The 20,695-nt window shown below is 44.1% G+C and overlaps 1 protein-coding gene across 1 annotated transcript in view; it reads right to left on the bottom strand.

The window, feature by feature from the left end:
* suco (SUN domain containing ossification factor) overlaps positions 1–20,695 on the bottom strand; it is a 60,539-nt gene that overhangs the window by 5,445 nt on the left and 34,399 nt on the right. Inside the window, 16 exon segments of the mRNA XM_034705143.1 lie at positions 1,042–1,146; positions 1,322–1,409; positions 1,683–2,059; positions 2,061–3,003; positions 3,515–3,605; positions 5,518–5,601; positions 7,669–7,734; positions 8,540–8,631; positions 10,744–10,799; positions 11,035–11,055; positions 12,816–12,921; positions 14,716–14,823; positions 14,918–14,985; positions 16,601–16,728; positions 17,138–17,225; positions 20,381–20,615. Coding sequence (XP_034561034.1) covers positions 1,042–1,146; positions 1,322–1,409; positions 1,683–2,059; positions 2,061–3,003; positions 3,515–3,605; positions 5,518–5,601; positions 7,669–7,734; positions 8,540–8,631; positions 10,744–10,799; positions 11,035–11,055; positions 12,816–12,921; positions 14,716–14,823; positions 14,918–14,985; positions 16,601–16,728; positions 17,138–17,225; positions 20,381–20,615 — 2,656 coding nt within the window.

Below are 20,695 nucleotides of genomic sequence, written 5' to 3'. Positions count from 1 at the left end.
CGGTGCACCTCTTTTGTTTCTGCAGCGTCATAAAGAAGAATAACATCAGACAGAGGGACAGAGAAGTCCTGAGGCATCTAACCAGCAGAGCTCTGATCCGCTGCTTTCTCTTAGAGTCATACTCTGATCCTGTCAGGGTTTAGGACTCTTAATGGATGTACTTCAGCTGCAGCCTAAAGCCGATTTACTGAACAGGACAACGATGTTTTGTGCCCATAGGTCATTAAAATGTTGGAATATATCCTGTGTTTAAAAACACTGCCGTCCCTTTCAACAGAGGGATGTCTCTTTTGTCTCTGCTCCTGCACAGTTTCACGCTGCAGAACTTTAAAGGTATCAAATATAGACTCTGTTCCACGGTGCATCAGAAAGTAGATGTTTGAAGCTCTCTTGCTGAGTTATAAGAAATGTTGACGTTATATCTGAACTCCATGCGCCTTCCTAACCTCTGTATCTGTGTCATGTTTAAGGTCTTTACGTCCTCAGGTCAGCAGCTGCTCTGTCACTCAGGAGGTCACGGTTTGACGTCAGACGCTGATCATCAGGTTCAAAGATATGAAGAGTTACACATTCTGAGAAAGACTCACAGACATATCTGGGACTATTGATCTGTTTGCTCTCTGAATTTCTCTGTATGGTTTGTTCTGTCAGCACACGGTCCAATGTGCAGCTCTCATTGTAGAATCATAAACTCATCGACGGTTCCTGCTTCACATTTCAAAATAAAAGCCTCACACCATCCATGATGAGTGTGTGATCATACGTCTGACTTCTTTAACCTCAGCAGTTTAACTTCACATACGTGCTGCACGGCCTCCTCTACAATCAAATCACTTCACACACCTTCACACGTCTCTCTTCTAAGGGTATTTTTGATTTCTGATTTCTGGTTTGTGTTTGACGCAGAGTGAAAGAGTTGTTCCCCTCGCTCACATCCTGTCTGAGCTGCAAACATTGACCTGATATCTGCTGGTGTTAGTGTTAGTGAGCTGGTTGGCGGTGTAGTGATGATGTCAGCAGCAGGTGCCCCAGGTGTGTTACCTCTCTCTGCAGCTGGCTGACCGTGGCCGTGAGGTTCAGCATCAGTTTGGTGACGTTCTCCAGCTGACTCTGCAGCATGTGGATGGAGTCGGTCTGTTTCTGATCCTGATGAAACGCAACAGTTAGAAACAGGTATACACACACACACACACACACACACACTCACACACACACAGACACAAACCCGCACACAACCACGCACGCACGCACGCACGCACGCACGCACGCACACACGCACGCACACACGCACACATGTCTGCTGTGATTGGTGTAGACTGACCTGCTCCTCTGCTATACGTGAGGTGTTCTGCAGCTTGATGATGGTCTTGTTGAACGCTCTCTGCATCTCCTCCATCTGTTTACGGTACCTGTTTAAACAAAGATCCGAACCTGTTAGAGACCTGTTGACATGGTCCTGGACTCATGCTGAGACTTCAATCTACCCTGAAGTACAATCAAACAAACAAGAGATGCTTTAAAGTTATATCTTCTTCAGACTCGGTCGTCCAGCAGCTTACAGGTTCTTCATGCATTCTCTCCTGATCTCTGTTTCAGAACCTTACGTCACCCTGCAGGTTAAAAGTTTAATCTGGTCTGGTTTTAGACCCCTGTCCCTCAGGATGCTGATCTCAGTGTTTTACCTCTGGCTGAGCTCCTCCAGGTATCTGCTGGACAGACTCATGTTCATCTCCAGAGCTTTGATCCGGTTGTTGAGTCTCATGAAGACGCTCTCCTTCTGGCTGGATCCGTGCACCGCCCCCCCGTTGAGCAGCACGCCATTCCCGTTCAGCCCTCCCCCGTTATAATCCCCGACGTTCTGCAGCTCTGCGTAGAAGTCTGTCGCCGTGCGGTGGACATTCCCGTTGGAGCTCAGGAGGTCCTCCTCCACCGAGTCCTCCAGCCGGGCAGGGTCACCTGTATGAGAGAGGGGGTCCACCTGCTCCCCGTGAGCCTGAGGGACTGAGTGTCTCTGTGGGTCCCCACTGTCTGTCCTGACGGAGTCTGTGGGGGGGGGGGGGCTGTGGGGGAGGAGCTGGCTGCTCAGTGGGAGGGGGGATGAGGTCTTCAGGTCTGGTGACAGTGGGGAGGGACTGGACTGGCTGTTCCTTCACAGGAGGGACCCCAGCCAGGACCGCTGTCGCTGTCTCTGAGGCTACAGGCTGAGGGGGGGTGCTGACAGACAGGGTGGGGGTGGCGCTGCTGGCCAGCTGGGTCTGTGGGATGGAGGCTGCTTGCAGGGGCGGAGTGGGGACCGGGTCCAGGGCTGCGTCTTTGATGGGGGGGAGCAGCTTCTCCTCCTGGATGGGGGTGGGCCAGGTGAGCGAGCTGTCAGAGAAGCTCTGTGAGGGGAGGGTGGAAGTCCTGCTGGGCTCCAGGAGGATGACGAGCTCTGGAGTGTGTGTGTCGGGGGTGTGTGTGTCGGGCTCCTCGGGCTGACCCTGAACGGGAACCTCGGGCTCTGGGGGTGCTTCTGTTGGGGGCGGGGCTTCTACCAAAGGGGTGGGGACGGGGGCGGGGATCAGTGGAGGTGTATGCGTGAGGGAGGGGCTGTGTGTGTGAGTCTGGACTCCCAGCTGCCTCCTCCTCAGGTTGCGGAGCCGCTCTTTGGCGAGGCGGGCGGAGCACCAGCGGTGCAGCAGCTCGGGCAGCGTGGCCATGCAGGAGAGAGAGAGGGAGGAGAGGGAGGAGAAGGGACAGTACGACTGACTCTCCCACATGTTCCTGTCTGCCTCCCTCCTCGTCTCCTCCTCCCTCTTCTCCTCCTCCTCCTCCTCCGCCTCCTCCTTCATCAGGGTCACAGTTGACTGCTGGGGCTCCTCCTCCTCCTCCTCTTCCTCCACCAGAGTGACGATCTGCCTGTCCTCCTGGGAGTCTGAAGACGAGGGGGGAGGAAGGGGAGAGTCATCGGAGATAGCAGAGTCCTCCAGGGTTTCAGGGCTTTGTGGTTGTGCAGGCTCCAGGCTGCAGGAAACAGAGACACGTTCAGGAGTTTATTACCTCAACTTTGGAGTTTATTCAGATTTAAAGAAATAAAACTCAGAATTTAGAAACATTTTGAATAAAGCCATCCTTTTATGACTCAAATCTTCAGTTTAAGTGTCCTGCGTGGGTCACAGGAAACTCCTGGGCCGTCAGTGATGTAACACACACACGGGCACGGCTAAATGTGCACACTTTGTTGTTATTTAACTGAATGTTTGATTGTTTGAGCTTTAAAATGTCTTCAGGTTCAGTGTTCATCAGATGTGGAATTCAGTGAATCTCGAATAAGTAACACTGAAGGAAGTACGTATAATGTCCTTTAAATGGAGTCTGGCCCGTGTACACTGATACAATCCTACATAAATAACCTTTATTGATGTAATAAACCTTCATGATATATTTCTCACGATTTAATAATCCAGATTATTTAAATCCCCAGAGTTAAATCTGTCCACATTAAAGACAGCTGATGGATCTGAGTGAGTCTTACACGGCAGAGTCTGGAGGCGTTTCAGCTGGTTTGGGCGTTTCTTCCGTGCTCTCCTGCTTGGCGGGGGCGCCCGCCTCTGCTGTTGTGTTACCTGCAATTGAACAAACACACAACAACAATTAAAGTGCATGCAGGACTTATAACACCTCATCACTGCACATGGTTTGGCAGCAGCAGCAGATTTCTGCGGCTGTGGGATCGTGGGGCAGAGCAGGAGCCGTGTTTTGGAAAGTCAGAAAAACTGTGAACCGGTCTGGTCTGGTTAGAACTGGTCTCACTCCCTCCCCTGTTTACTATGTGGGGCTAAATCCAGACCAGAACTCCAGTGACAGAAAACAATGGAAGACTCTGACTTGGTGTTGAGTGTTCCTCACTTCTTCAAACTTTAGAAACATCTGGGTTTATTTAAGGAGAGGGATCTGTGCACCAGGCTGAATCTTTCCTTTAACTGGGCTCTGAATCGACTCTCTGTGGGGTAACAAGTCTCTGCGTCATAGACCCCCCTTACATAGAGTTCAGCTCTCCTGCTGCCAAGAAGGGAAACATAGAAAGCAAAGATCTGCTGCGGCTTCAGGCCTCCCGCCACAAACCAAACAACCCTGAGCTCTCTGAGTACACATGAACATACACAGCTATGCATCGGCCTCTGACCCAGTTTTACAAGACGTCTATTTAAACAATGTGTGGTAGGAGGAGAGAAAGAGAGAGGAGAAGGAAGAATGCAGCCAAATGATGAGAGGTTCAACTCAGAGCAGGAGGAGAGGGACAAAAAGAGCGGCTGTCTTCTGTTCTAATGTGTTTAAACATTATTATAATAGATTTATCTCAAGGAAGGAAAACATGCATTTGACTTCTGATTAATATTTTCACTATGATGAAGTCAGATGAAGCTATACTCACGATCAGCTACTCTCAGACCCATTCCTGATGATTTATAGGTGAAAAAAAACAACTTATGGATTTATTCTGATCTATGAGGGACGTGTTTCCAGAAAAGTAGTGAGCAAAACGCGAAGAAGAGCAGACAGACAGCTGAAACTAGATTGCATCATCATCACAGTATTGATCAGTGTTATCACATTCTGTGTTTTATTCTCATATCCTGCAGGACTGATGAATGAAAGCCTGTTGCAACCTCTCTCTGCTTCTTTAATAACTCATCTTCAGGGAGACGTGACACACCGCTGCTGTGTCGACAGAGGATCGATGTGTATCTGCTCCGTGTTTACCCCTGCTCTGTTTACTCTTCCTGCTTCATCCATGGAAGTGCAAAAACATATTTTTCTCATAAAGTATAAAAATGTCCTAGGAAGGTTTATACAAGTTAAAAATGTGGATCTTCCTGACATGTGGTCATAATTTATGTCTCATTTGACTTTTCTTCTTCTGAAGCTGCCACACAAAAATCCCCATGTACCTGTGCTGTCCTGTTCACCTGTACAAACCACAATAAACATCCACTCTATTCCAACTGCCTCTATTCTGCTGGATTATATCAAATCTGAGTGACTGAGATCGAACACGTTTTCCTGACAGACGAGTGAGTCAACACTCTTTATGAGAACTCTTTCCTTTTACGAGAGCTGGAAATGATGCAGAGTCATCTCTGCAGGAACCCGTCTCCCTTCATGTCGTCATGTGACGAGGTGTGGCTGCTCAAAGGGATTCAAACCAAATGCATGTCAGGGCTTTGTCGTGTGTTTATCAGAGTGCTTTCACTTCCCTTAAAGATGACCCCACATCTCTAAAACAACACGAGGCCACAGCAGCTCAGAAATGAGGGTTCAGAGTTTCAGGAGAACTCTGCAGAGAGTCAAAGAGTTTTAAACACAGTATCTCACTGACACAGCAGGCGAGGTGTTAGCTGTGTTTATCCCTGCAGGTTAAAATGATCACACAGGATGAGGACAGGAGTGATCAGGAGGGATTCTGGGACATGAGCATGCAGAAGAGGGTAACGTTAAGAACCGTGAGTGAGCAGAGAGTGTGGTCGTGGTGAGTACCTCCTGTCTCCGCTCCTCCCTCCAGCTCTGGCTTGCCGCCCAGCACGTTAGCAGCGATGTTGTTTACCATGTTAAGGATTGCGTCTGAAAGAAAAACACAAACAGACAGATGAGTTATTTTAAAAGGCTCCGAGGTTCCTGGAATTCAGCTGGCAGGCTGCAGCCCGGAGCGAAACGGGCGTCAAATAAAAAACCACAGGCTCTGACATCTGATGATCACTGTTCATTCTCTCATTGTTGTTTTTAATGGTTAGATGGTTTGAGCCCTGAAGCTATGTGTGAGTGTGCGTGAGTGTGAGTGTGAGTGTGAGTGGTGGTGGTGGTGTGTGAGTGTGAGTGTGAGTGTGTGAGTGTGAGTGCGAGTGTGAGTGTGAGTGTGAGTGTGAGTGTGTGCAGCCGTCCCCCTCTTTTTGCTAAATCAGGCGGTCGAGGTGTACCAGTGTGTTTGTGCATGTGTGTGTCCTCAACCCAAACCCTTGTGTTTGCACAACACCAAGAACGTTCTACTTCAGTCTACCTCTCAATGAAGCAATCTGTGTCACATTGAGACTCCCTCACAACTCATCCTGTCCCCCCAAAGAGAAATCTGATGTCTGCTGGTCCTATTGGAACCTTTAAAGTCTTCTGACTCTGATGTTTGTGTTAATCTGCAGATTTAGTCTCCAGGAGAGCTCAGCCTGATCCTGAACTTCACACTGAGATGACTCTGTGTTTGTTTGTGATCATCTCTCCATGAAGACACTTCTAACTTCCACAACAGAGGGCTACACTTCCTGCAGATTTTCAAATTAAAGTTACCTGATAGTTGATTCTTTCTCACTAAATTCTGTCCAGCTACTTCACTCTGCTCAGACGTGGGGCTTGTCTCCTCTGATGGAGGCTCACAGATTATTATTTCAGACCAATCCAGGATCTTTTCCTAAACCTAACCTAGCTGTGATAGTTTTCTTTGGTTCAGCGAAACGGTCACACTTTGATTTGATGTAGAAACTGATCCAGGTTTTGGCTCTAACATGAGTCAGAGGTATGTTTTCTGCAGGGTCAAAGAGAAAGAGACTAAACCACAGGATCCAGGTTAAACCCTGTGTTTCTAAGATAGTATAATCAACAGATTAACCAGATCATCCTGCCTGTGAGACTGTAAGTGCACCATAACTGGTCTGCAGGTCAACACTACAAATCCTAGAATGCACTGTTTCTGTGCACCATAACGAAGCATCTCACCGCTCTAAACCTGCAGCTTCAGGACGGACTGTATGATTGTATGATGTTCTGTGTTCCTGAACACATCGACCCTGAGCTCATGAGTAAAAGTCTGAACTGCTTTAATCTATAGAAAGAACCCCCGCTGAGAGACTTCTGTGTATACATTTAAATATTCATATTTCACTTGCAGAGGCTGTTGGTGAAAATCAGGAGTATTATAGATTAAAACAGGTGAGTTCTCTGACTGTTGTTGATCGCCTGTGATAAACCTCTTCATCTAAAAAGTCTCAGTGAAAAAAACTGATCATAAACAAAGATCAAGTTGCTCAGTAAGTGTTGACCGTGTTCGTCTCTTGATTTTGACCCAGTTCTGAATTTTGTCTCCCTCTGGGATCAAAGTTTCACGCCCATGAAGTAGATTATTTCAATTCATGCTCTGGACTGTAAACTGCCCTTTCAAAGTAAAAGAGAAGGAGAAGCATTCACTGCTTGACTCTTTCAAAGTAAAAGTCTTAAACAGATTTATATTTTTTACCCTATAAACCTCAGAGTCATGTGCGACTGTTTTTAATTCAGCTTCTTATGTAAGAACTCTGAGGAACGTCTTTCTCACAGAGTCCTCGTGTTTCTTGCTTTTTATTGTCTGTTTTCTTCTTCTGTGTTTAATGTTTGTCACATTGTGTTTTTCTGAAACGAGATGTTTAAATCAAACAGCACTATAAAAAAGAACGACCCAGTAACTGAGTTATTAAAGGCATGTGAGGACATTAAACAAAAGCAGATTTAGTTTCTCCTCTTTGATCTGGTTATAAGAGTTCAGGTTCATTGTTCATCTGAGCTCTTAGTTTTGAACCGCAGAGACGTTAACACCAACCCAGTTTCTGTGAGTGTGTGTGTGCGTGTGTGTTTGTTTGTTTGTTTGTTTTGGGGGGGGGATGTACATACTGGTTGCTGAGCCCAGCAGGTTTTTGGAGGCCTTGTCCTCTGATGGTTGGTACCCTGGAGGATAGTCTGAGGAGGAATAAAGACTTCAGGTTACATAAAGGTAAACACTCAGCTCCTTCACTTAAAGACCAAAACATCCTGAACACACGGCCGGACTCAGGAGACCAGTGAAGACCTGTATGATAGTTCTCCAGCCTGAGTTGTTTGGTGACTAGCAAGAGAGGAGGAACGTAACCTGGGTGTCCTCTCAGGGTCTTTTGAAGACTTGACAGCTCAGCTACGGTTCCACCAGGTGAGGCAGCGTTACATTATCGCTGTTTTCACACTCGCACTAATCTCCTAAAAATGTCCTGATATCTTCAGGGTGAGCTGCATGTGTGAACGCAAACAGACTCATTCTTCACCGGACTTTACCCGGGCTTTTTCCTGCCAGCATTCAAGCAACATTTCCACAAGAGGATGAGCTGTCTGTGCACATTTATCCCTGCATCACTGGTTTTGTAAATATATGTAAATGTACTTATTTAGTTGTGTATATACTTCTTAAGATATGATTATTTTACTTCTTTGATTGTAAATTACATTTTTAATAATAACTATTTTATATGCTCTTGTTTACTTTATACTGTTTTGCATTGTCTACTTTGCAGCTGTAACACTTTAAATTGTAAGACAAATAAAGGAATATCTTATCCTATCTGATGTGTTCGTTAAAGTCAGAACGGTTCACCTCAAGCTCGCAGAACTACTTTGAAAACTTCAGACAAACTGTCCTGAAAGTATCTATAAATGTTAGAGTGCACGTGTGACAAAGGATTATATTTGTGTTTACAGGTGAAGAGGAGTAAACAAACTCAGATTCTGGTCTTACCGTAGTCCTCATCCAGGTACTCCAGTCTCTCTGAGGGGTACTGAGAATCTGCAATTTCCTCGTACTCCTCCACCATGCTCGTACCAAACACCCTGCACAAAACACACACACACACACACACACACACACACACACACATACACTTTGTTATGACGGACCAACAGGAAGGGATGAGTAACTGCTGTCAGGTGTGATTATCTCAGGTAACTTTAAAGACGATCTAAGCTCAGTTTCTCGTGAACAGACCGTTAGAGGAGAGTCTAACTGAACCCAATGATTAACACATGTCCTGATGAACCTGCTGATCAGAGGCTCACCTGTTGGTACTTGTTCTCTGAGAGCAGTTATCAGGTTTGATATGTTTCACTACAAACTACAAACATCTGATTCATCTCAAAGTTTGTAAAAGTGCAGTGCAGAAATAGATGACAGATTCCTGATTTGATTCGTGCTCTTTGAGGGGAGGATGATCAGAGAGTGATCCAGAGACTGAACAGTGACAGACCTCCAGAGAGAGAACTGTGAGTACAGAGTAAACAGATACTGGAGTCATTGTTCAGGATAAAAATAAACCTCATTAAGTGTGAAATCAGAGTCAGATGACAGCCTGAGGGGGGACAGAGGGCTTTAAAGAGCAGAACAGTGTTTCTGTTAGTGTTTGTAAGGAGAGGAGACTTTAACACCAAGTTATTACAGGATGTAACAATCAAACGTCAGCAACATCAGTGTGATCACTCTGGAATCTACTAAGGGTTATAAAGCTGCATGACGGGCCACTCTTTACTCCTCATGTTCAACGTGAATTCATGAGTCTGAAGGTGAGTCAGAACAAAAAGCATTTTGTTATATCTATAAACCTCCAGACAGCAATCTATACTTTAAACACATTTTGACAGAATGAGCAAAGAAGGGAAAATGTTGGAATATGTAGCTGTAAAAAAAATGTGTCTGATAATTTCAAAATAAAAGCCTCCTGCAGACTCTATGATCGGTCACAGTCAGGACGGAGGATGACACTCTGAATCCGTCCTGCACTTTGAGAGATGTAGAACTCTTTCAGGTGTTGCAGGAGGAGATATTTTTACATTTTGAAAGAGTCAAACTGGAAAAATGTCACTTTTACTGATTCATACTTTAACTTTTAAAAAAAGGCAACATCTGACAAGAGGAGATCACAGATCTGCTGAAATATCTCTCAATGGGTGTTCTCTGTCAGGATCCTTACAGAAATCTACTTCCTGTTGGTTATAGATTATGTTGTTTAGAATTAAACATTGAAATGTACCACATCTCTTCTGTGTTTCAAAAGTACTGTTCTCCTGGGCGTATATTTATCCTAATGGTTAAGTTGCGCGCCCACATAGTGGGCAGCTCAGGTTTGATTCCACCCTGCGGCCTCTTTCCTGTATGTCATTCCCCCACTCTCTCCTGGTTTCCTGCCCTACCCACTGTCCTCTCCTTTATAATGAAGGTGTTACAGGCCCAACAATATACCTTAAAAAAGTACTGTACCTCTTAGATTAAGAGTTCATTTGTGCCAGAAATTACATTTAAAAAAGACCTGCAGGGTGCCGGTTTAGCTCAGAGATTAAACTGTGAGTCTCATGTTCAGAGGCTTCAGTCCTCAAAGTGACAACCCAGAGTTTTACTCCTACACAGAGCTGTTTGCCCACTCTCTCCTCTGTTTCTGACTCTGTGCTGTCCTCCTAATAAAGCCATAAAAAGACCCAAAATAAAATCTACAATATCTACATATGAACTGCTCGGGTGGGACAGAAGACACTTCTGAGGACGTGTGAAAGAATCCGACCTCACAGTGAAATGAAGAGTCTGCAACGTCACAAATTACAAGATGTTTAAAAAGTTAAATAGATAAAGGAGCCCTGTTTTAATGTGAGGAGTGAGAATTCAGGTGGATCTTAAAGGCACAGCTTACAGGCACTGGTATGTTTTGTTTACATGATTGAGGAATTTTTAAAGGATTCACGATGAACAAAAACGTCTGATGTAACTCTACTGATACAGGACTGCTGTCTCTTAGGACAGATTTAGCTTCGTCAGACTCTCCTTTTCAGATATGAGACTCAGTTCATCGTCTGTTGTTATTCAAATTAGCTGATAGAGTAAATTTCTGCATTGCTGGAGATCTTATAAAATATGTTACAGCAGACTCAGAGAGAGGCCGTGGAGCAGTTTGTTCTTACCTGATGAGACTGAGCGGACAGAAATGTTCTGATCCAAAGTGTGAGAGGAGTTCAACCTGCAGAGGAGAACAGACACACTCTCAAACTGACCTTCAGCAACAATAATCAATAATCAATGTATGAGTGCCCACTCCATAAACCCACAACCCACCACACACCTGAGGACAAGTATCAAACATGTCTGAGTGCATCTTCTACTTATTACACATCTTCACATGCATTAGAGATTACAGTCTCACCCACTACACACCCGTGTTTATAAACCTGTGACAGAGAGAGAAGAGTGCTAACCTTTATGTACTTGATGAACATCTGATGCGAGAGGAAGACAGAAAGAGAGAGAGAGAGAGAGATCAGTGAAGACTGATTCAAGCTACAAGCAGGTACAAACATACAGCTGTAAACATGGCTGGGTTACAGTCAACAGGCAGGACGCTACAGAGAGGATCTACAGGGAGCTGAAGGAAGGACAGGAGACGGACAGACGGACACACAGAGGACTGAAAATAACAACAGATCAGAGGTGAAACTTTCACGATCAAATCAGTTTATGTAATAAATACAGTTATTTCATAACGCAGCACATGATTCACAGAGAGCGCCCACATGTTGACGCCCACATGTTGACGCCCACACTGACATCACTAGAATAAAATCATCAGAGTATTCATCAACGATCTGACATGAAGAGAACAGCAGTGAGGGCTGAGGAGAGAAAGACAGATCAGAGAAACACAGAAACTCATCACATCCAAACTAAACCACCTGCAGAATGACTCACTGCTGGGTTTAACTAGATTTAGTCAGGTTGGTCATTTCTTTGAGTGTTAGATTGTGTTTAGAGCTTGTTTACCCAAATCAGCCTCCCACATTAGTGATCTTGCAAACCAAGATCTGCTAACGCTGGAAGGTTACAGTGCAGCTAAACATGTTAGTTAAATTATAGTCGCATCACGCTCGGATGGAAAACACCAAAACATCAAACTCATGGCTTTAAGACGGTAGAAAAACAAACGTCTAAGTGAGGCCATGTTGGCTCAACGCTATGATCATATTAACAGTCAAATATAAAACACAGTAAGGTATCGCCTGTGACTGACCGTTCTCTAAAGCTGCTGAAATATACTCAGAAGATTAATCTTCTTACTTTCCTTTAGTCTGTAACCTAAAGCCCGTAGCCTCTTCTTATAAACTATGATAACTATGATAAACACACAGCTACATGCAGGATATGAGAGAGGCTGAGCTTCATGCATCTTCAGTGCAGTTTGAATCAGAGAGACGGCTGATCAGGGTGAAATGTGGATCACAGAGACGAGTGCAGAAATCACTTTAAACTGTGGAATCAGAGAAAGTGAAAATGATCTGAGCTGATGGTGAAACCTGGAATAACTGGAAACTAAAGGTTCAGACTCTCAAACACACCACTGTGTTCACTTCTACCTGCAGGTCTCAGCCTCATACCGGGTCACATTACAGGATACTTTAACTCCTGAGTGATGTGCTGATATTTTCTTGATTATTTTTTATATTTTAAGTGCTTAAAATGGATATAATAATAATAATAATAATAATAAAAATGTCTAAAGTTGAACTTCATTAAAGCAGGAAGTTTAGAGCTGAAGGCAAACTTTGGTTATCGGCCAACACAGTGATTTAATTTCCTGACAGACTGGGAACGGCCCGAATCTGAAATAAAATAACCCCAAGAGTTATGAGAACCTGCCCTTTAGTTCATACACACACACACCCTCATTACACACACACACACACACACACACACACACACACACACACGCACAGAGTCAGAGAGGAGAGACAGGCAGCGCTGACAGCACAATAACCCTTCGAGGCGTCATGAGCCTGTCCCTGAGCCTCACATACAGCTGCCCGGCTGTCTGACTCTGTGTTTGAGTGTGTGTGTGTTTGTCTGTGTGTGTGTGTGTGTGTGTGTGTGTGTGTGTGTGTGTGTGTGTGTGTGTGTGTGTGTGTGTGTGTGTGTGTGTGTGTGTGTGTGTGTGTTTGCTGCTGTCATTGAGGTTTAAGGGACCGTTTCAAAGAGGAAAAAGTACCTTCACGTATTTCGCATACAGCTGCTCATCCAGGGGGAAACTCTGAACGATGCGCTCATCTCGGGCGTGGAAGGTTCCCAGCTTCACCCACTTGTTGGTCGGATATCTGCAGACACAACCAGAGAGCAGTCAGAGACGTCTGTGTGTGTGTGTGTGTGTGTGTTTGTGCTTTAGTCAACACTTGGCGGAGTGTTAATGCTCCGTGTGATGAAGGTCTGTCCTTGCATGCCGAGTCACATCCAAAACAAAGACGCTCTGACGGGCTAAAGTTAGAGCTGATAATACGGGAGGAAGAAGAGAGCGTGGCGTGATGGAGTCATGAGGAGGCGTCTGACCTGCCCACGTCTGTAACACCCTCAGAGAAAAAGCAACCATCAAAACTGATTTACCAGAATTCATGTAACTTATCTATATTTATGTCTCATCACTTCATGTGAAACTATGATTCAGAGGATATCTGTACCCACTAACTTTGATCCAGACTTCCTCTATCATCTACCAGAATCCTCTTCACCAATCTACCTGATCACTTTCTACAAATATCAATTAAACCCTGAGCTACAGGATAACATTCAAAGAAGGAGAGGACACGAATCTGCTCCATTTAATAGAGTCAGAGGTGATGTCTTTAAACTTCTGGGGAGGTTTGGACCGAAAAGAAAACAAACTTTATTCTGATATAAAAGTCAGGGCTCCTTCACTCTGGAACAGCCTGCCAGAGGGGATCAGACCTGCAGAGTCAGTCCTGTGTTTTATGTCATTACTCAAGTCACATTTTTACAGGGAGGCTTTATTGTGCGATTCTATTTAATTTTAGATCAGATTTTAAAGGGACTGTTTTATAAGTTTGTTTGTTTTTAAGTTTTTATTTCATTATCTTTTATCACCTCATTTTGCTTTTCACTTCTTTTTGTTTTTATTGTCCACTGTGAAGCACTTTGTTACCTGTATTTATTTATTTATTTGTTTACTTTTTTTTTTAAGTAAACTTAAGACTCACCTTTTTAATCTAGCTTTTAATTTGGATTAGTTTATTTTTAGCCCTGGACTGCATTATTATTTTTATTATTTGTTTTATTATGTTAATCATTAATATTTTAATAATTGCGTTTACACTTATTTCCAAAAAATATTTATTTATTTCTAAAATTGAATTATTTATTTATCTATTTATTTCTTGTGTTCATCTGCTCTTGTTAACTCTACCTTATTTTTTAAATTTTCTTTCCACTATTACTTATTTTATTAATTTTACTGTGTTGATTTTATTTTATTTTTAAGTATTTTATTTATAATCATGCCTTTTATAATTTTACCATTGCTGTTGTTTTCTGTCTCCGTTATTCTGTGAAGCACTTTGGGCTGCATGTTTTTATGTATGAACAGTGCTATATAAATAAAGTTGAGTTGAGTTGTATTGAAAAGTGCTATATCAATAAAGTGTTATTATTATAAAATCAGGAAACAAGGTGGTCCATATTTGAGACCGTTAATGGCACAAAAATATACTCTAAGGGTTGACTGTCTGTCCATATAGTAGGGATTAAATCCCGTGTGTTCAGGTGAGTTCCTTCTTTACTCTCTTGTTGATCACATTGAACACAAAACACTAGACTGGAGGTCAGACACAGAGCTTTATGTTCATCACTAACCCACCATTACCTCAAAGTCTGTTTCCCATGTTTACACACCAGCTTCTCTTTATAACTCCTGAGAGTTCAGTTGCTGGTTTCACACTCCCTCTGCCACTTTATCGGTTTCCACCTCATGTTGTTAATTCAGTTTTATATGCAGCGTCACGATCCTGAGCTCCTGAACGTGTCTGACATGACGATCAGGAAACGCTCGACATGCTGATGAGAACTTAAAGCCTGTTTTAGTGCGACACACAGAATCGTACCTGTCACTGATGGAAACTAAGAAGTCTCTGGGTGTCGACGAGAAGAGCTCGAAGTTGGCGATGTCCAGCTGCTTGACTTGAATCGGCTCACAGAGCTCGATCACAAACCTGCAGAGAGACAAACAGAACATGTTTAATATAAGAGACTCAAACAGAAGTCTAACTCGGCCTGTGTTTGTGCTCGGTGTGTCGGTGAGCTCACCAGATTTTGTTGCTGCAGGGATTCAGCATGTACAGGTCCATGTTCTCCATGAGGATAGCTGAAGTGCTCTGCAGAACAAACACAACAATGATAGAGTTCATAATCAGTTACTTCATTTACTAACAGCTGACACAGACTTCTGTTTCATGTGAGACTAAAATGAGTCCAATATGGAGCTCAAAGACTAGAAGGTCTAACTTCAGAGGGCCGTTGAGTGCACGTTGCCCAAAAGCACGAGTGACTCAAAATACGAAAGCCTGAACATGATGTGACGGCCCAACGTGAGTCACACACCTTTGTTTTGAGCCGTTAGCTACATGACTTCACTTTGTGTCAGCATCCTAACCTCAGCTCCTCTCACTCTGCACTTTTTCACTCTTCCTCCTGAAGGCTGCATGTGTGAATGCAAACAGCTGACTCTGTTCATTCTGACCTTTCCCTGCTGACTCTGGAAGAAGTCTGAGTGAAGTCAGGGTGAGTCGATGTGTGAACCCGGCAGGTTAGACTGGAACATTTTGAATTAATCCTTCTTATTGACCTGTATGTTCTGACTTTGGTTGTGTCTAGTTATTCCATTCTACATGAACCCTTTGTCTTTATGTTGAATGTTTTTATTTGAAGGCCACTCGACGAGCCTGTTTTTTTGGCTCCTCCCACACATTCATTGTCAGACGTTAGTGGTTAGAGTAATTGTTGAATTGACCCGTTATATCGTGGCTCTTGTTATTGAGCAGAAATGTTTTGTATGTTCTTTTATAAGGCCTCTGACAAATGCACCCGACTCTTTAAGGAGTAGACCATAAAATATAATCACTTAATATAAAATATTTGTTTAAATTACAAACAAGAAATACTTAAAGATTCAATTCTTGATTTGCGGTTACCGACACATTCTTAAAGTGAACTGATGATTTCATTTGATTGTTTTTTTAGGTTATATTTTTGGCCTTTTTGCCTTTATTTGAGAGGACAGCTGAAGAGAGACAGGAAATTTGGGGAGTAGAGAGCGGGGGAGGACATGCAGGAAATGGTCGACCGGCCGGGAATCGAACCGGCAACCCCTGTGACGAGGACTGTAGCCTCTGTATGTGGGGCGCTTAGACCGCTAGGCCACCAGCGCCCCTCATTTGATTGTTTTTATCTTGAATATTTCCCAACATGATGAATTAAACGTATGACACGGATCATCTCCTGCTGTGAAGTGCATGTGTGAACGACATATTCCTGAAAACATCAGAGCCTGAAATGATCTAGAAAATGTCAGGAGTTCACGTTTGAAAGGGACTAATGATTCATACTTTTGAACTGGTATTTGTCACCTCCCAATGTTAGCTGATGAAGTTAAGCACAAACTGAAAGGTGGGAACTTCTAAACCGTTTCAGCCTGTGGAGTCTGGATGATTTACCCGACGTTATTCACAAGATTTAAGAATGTCGTTGTGTTCATGTTTGGCCAGAAAACCATGCACCATAGACTTTATTTATAAAGGTACAGAGTGTGATATCAAACATGTATGTGTACCACACGAGGAACCTCCTGTATGCTGCGCTCTGTTTGCTGATACAAAGGGATAACTACATATCCTCACTGTGCACCTGTAGAGATCCTCTTAAACACAGGTGTGATGCAGAAGCTGATACATGATGACAGTGTGTGTGAGAAACAGAGGTGTCGTGTCTGACCTTGGCCTCGCTGTTGGCAGACAGGATCTTTGCTCCACACTCCACTGAGGCGTAGTTGTTCTTGAAGTTTTTCTGGACCTTCTTCACGGGGTGGGGAGTGCCAGCGGTGGAGGTGTGGAGGGACTGACCTGCACAGAGAGGGTGTTGTTGTTACAGAGAGCGATGCCTCAGAGGGAAACTGGTGGATTACATAACATGAACACACACGCACACACATTCTGCTGACTATGGCACACGATGGCGTGCACAGAGAGGAAGAGAGAGAGATGGTGACAGAGAGACAGAAATAGAACATAGGGAAGGAAGCTAAAGAGAAAAGACAGAGGCAACAAAGAAGCAAACAACTCTCAGTGAGGAGGACAAAGAGGAGAGAGATTAAAGCCGATGTGTGAGGGCTTTCTGCAGAGACAGATTGGAGGCTGAGCTGGTGTCAGAGTTATCAGGACGTCTGTAACAACAACATCATGGAAGAGAGCACTCAGCTCCCTTCGTTTGTGCACATGCATCTAAATGTGTCTGAATTATTCATGCACTCACTCTTCTCCTTCTCCACCTCCATGACCTGCTTCTTCCACTCGTCGAAGGTGGGGATGTCCTCTTTACTCGGCACTGAGGGATCCCCGACCTGAAGAGACGGAGAGGTGGAGCACACAAAGCCCGTTAGCGATTGTAACACAAAGACGTCACTTTATTTCAACAGCAGCTAAAACATGGAGCGCTAGAGCTTTACATGAAGGAGAGAGAAACATGTAAAAACAGAGAGAAGGAACGCTGAGACATAAAAAAATAAACAAGATAAAAACTGAATGTATGAAATAAGATAAAAACTTTAAGGTCCAATCTAAGAAAGATTATTATCCCATCAGAAACAAACACATTAACCACACTGTGAACAGAAAGGTGAAACAGTAAACTTTGTGAATGTGCCAGAATTCTTTCCACACATTGATCTGATGTGACGTGAGAGATGTGTTCCTGGCATCGCTCCTGCTATTCAGCATCAACGACCATCAGTATGAGAGTTCTGACCAATCAGGATCAAGTATTTAACGAGTGATTAGTAAGAAAGCTGGATAATAAAACGATTAATTGTGAGGTCATGTAAATTGACATGACTTCACGCTTTGAGATGCGCTGAGCTGTGAATAATATTTTGATGGATTATATAAGAGCGCCCTTTTGGACCTCACACGACAGACTGATCCTGAAAAATCCACCAACTTAGACTGCTTCTTAAGCTAACAGACCAACAGCTCCGACAGGAATCACTCGCACACACAGACAGATTAGGAAGCAGACTTAAACCCAGAACTGCAAAATGATGTAGAAATTCTCAGAGCAGACTCAAATCCCCGGATAATAAGAAACCTCCCCCGGACACAGTCCTCTGTCTTTATCCTCCACTGAGCAGGTTGACTCAGCGTTAACCCCTCACACACTCTGAGGCTGAACTCTACAACAGCTGTGCACTCTGAATATTTCAATATTCAGAACTGTCATGGAAATTTAACCAGCATCTGTGAGGTGACGTGAGCAGAGCGCTGACTGTGAAACGTTTGATGCACTGAAGACTGTTTCTGATATTTCACAATAAAAGCCTCTGACGTGGCGTTTCCTGATGGAGACATCTGAGATATGATAAAACTATTTTAGGATCCGTCTGCAGTTATCAGCTGGGCTTTCATGTTTCTCTATAAATTTCTCTGATATAACAAAAAAGGTTTTTGATGCCTTGTTTTTGCACACACAACTCAAATACACACTTCTGCCTCTGCATGCGAGAGTAGACAAAGTGCTTCTTATTCAGTTTGATTGTAATCATTTTAACTTTAATCTAATTGATTCAGATCTAAAGAAACATCCTGAGGTTGAAGGACTCTTTGTTTTCATTTAGAATACTTCCTCCTTTTTTTAAACACAAGCTTTAAACCTCTCCTCGGATTCCTTTATCTCTTTGTAAGTGTTAGTGACCTGGTTTCCTGTAAATGTCAACCCTCACACTTTTGGGAACCAAACCCTGAATATTTTCTGCATCTTAACCAAAGTATTGATCAGAGCTTTGTACCTGAACCACATTCAACACGAGAGCCTTATTTAGTCAAGAGGAGAAGCTGTGATAAGCCCACCCCCCCCTCCAGGGTCAAGGTCTATGTCAAACAGGTAATCCACTCCGCTGTAATGTCTCTGCTCATCCTTCTAGAAGATCCACTCAGTGTAAAACGGCTCAACAGTTCATACAGAAGTCTGGATGACCTCAACTTGAGAATTCAGGGACACTGACATGCCAACCAGATATGGCAAAGTGCAGAAATATGTGTGTGTGTGTGTGTTTGGTGTGTGTTTGGTGTGTGCTCGGTGTGTGTGCGGTGAGTGTTCGGTGTGTGTTCGATGTGTGTTCGGTGTGTGTGCAGTGTTTATTTGGTGTTTGTTGGGTGTGTATTTGGTTTGTGTTCAGTGTGTGTTTGGTGTGTGTGCGGTGTGTGTTCGGTGTGTGTTCGTTGCGTGTTCGGTGTGTGTTCGGTGTGTGTTTGGTGTGTGTTCGGTGTGTATTTGGTGTTTGTTGGGTTTGTGTTCGGTGTGTGTTTGGTTTGTGTTCGGTGTGTGTTCGGTGTGTGTTTGGTGTTTGTTGGGTGTGTGTTGGGTGTGTGTTGGTTTGTGTTCGGTGTGTGTTCGGTGTGTGTTCGGTTTGTGTTCGGTGTGTGTTCGGTGTGTATTTGGTGTTTGTTGGGTGTGTGTTGGGTGTGTGTTTGGTTTGTGTTCGGTGTGTGTTCGGTGTGTGTTCGGTGTGTGTTCGGTGTGTGTTCGGTGTGTGTTCGGTGTGTGTTCGGTGTGTGTTCGGTGTATATTTGGTGTATATTTGGTGTGTTCGGTGTTTATTTGGTGTGTGTTTGGTGTGTGTTTGGTGTGTTTTCGGTGTGTGTTCGGTGTGTGTTCGGTGTGTGTTTGGTGTGTTTTCGGTGTGTGTTCGGTGTGTGTTCGGTGTGTGTTCGGTGTGTGTTCGGTGTGCTTTTCTCTGGTCTAGTCCGGCCTTTTTTCCAAAGATAGATTGTCAGAGTCTAGACTACGTGTGTGACGCATGATGAAGATCTGATATCTCTAACTTTGTGATTTAAAGGTTTCTCTTTGAAAGATTAAAAACAGGGGTCCCTAGTCGGCCTAGAGGTTTCCTCAAGCTCCCCATGGACAGAGAGGCTGTAGTCTTTGTCACAGTGACCTTGGCCTCGACCCTTTACTGCCCTCGCTCTCCGCTCCCCACATTTCCTGTCTCTCTCCAGTTGTCCTATCTTATGAAGCAAAAACCCTGCTACTCCTTGTGACTAACAAAGAGAAGCAGTGGTTTAAGTAAAAACAGAGCTGTAGCTTCATGTTTTGACAGATTAAAAAATGCTTAAAGTAATTCTTCTCTAAACTTTGAGAGTGAACTGTGGAGTCTAACAGGTTAAACGTTAAATACACGCAGAGGTAACTAAGAGTCGAACATGCGTATCAGAGTTTCAGTCCTGAAGAGGAAACGATCACAGCTGCTCTCGTCTCATAACCAAAAGTATCTTCACCTGCAGGAGACTATTTCTGCTTTCATACGACTACAACATAAACAATGAGCAAAACCTGCTCCAGAAAGTCCCTGTGATCAGAACGAGGAAGTCATGTCAAAGGAGTGGCTCACCTGCCTGTCACACAGGCGTAAAGGAACTCTAATTGTGCTACCTTATGTTTGATTTACTGAAACACTTGTTTGTCTGATGAAGAGGTGATGGAGGATTTTAGAGAGTGGCTGACCTGCTGATCTTGGTGGACCTGGGAGGCGTTTCCCTCTCGGTCAGATTCAGGCAGCCCATCCTCCAGCTCCTGTCGCTCCTGTCGCTCCTGTCGCTCCTGCTGCTGCTGCTGTTGTTGTTGTTGTTGTTGTTGTTGTTCCTGGTCTACATGACCAGGACCGGACTGGACCTCTGCTTCAGGAGCAGAACTGTGGACCTGCTCTGACGGCTGGTCCTTTGTGCCGGCTTCCTCCGCCCTGCAGCGCAGACACAGGGTGGAGAGGGAGGAGGGATTGGAGAGGAAGAGGAGGAGGAGAAGGATAAAGAAGAGAAGAAA

Source organism: Notolabrus celidotus, chromosome 2, assembly GCF_009762535.1.
Source record: "Notolabrus celidotus isolate fNotCel1 chromosome 2, fNotCel1.pri, whole genome shotgun sequence".
Lineage (NCBI taxonomy): Eukaryota > Metazoa > Chordata > Actinopteri > Labriformes > Labridae > Notolabrus > Notolabrus celidotus.
This window is presented reverse-complemented; position numbering and strand designations above follow the sequence as displayed.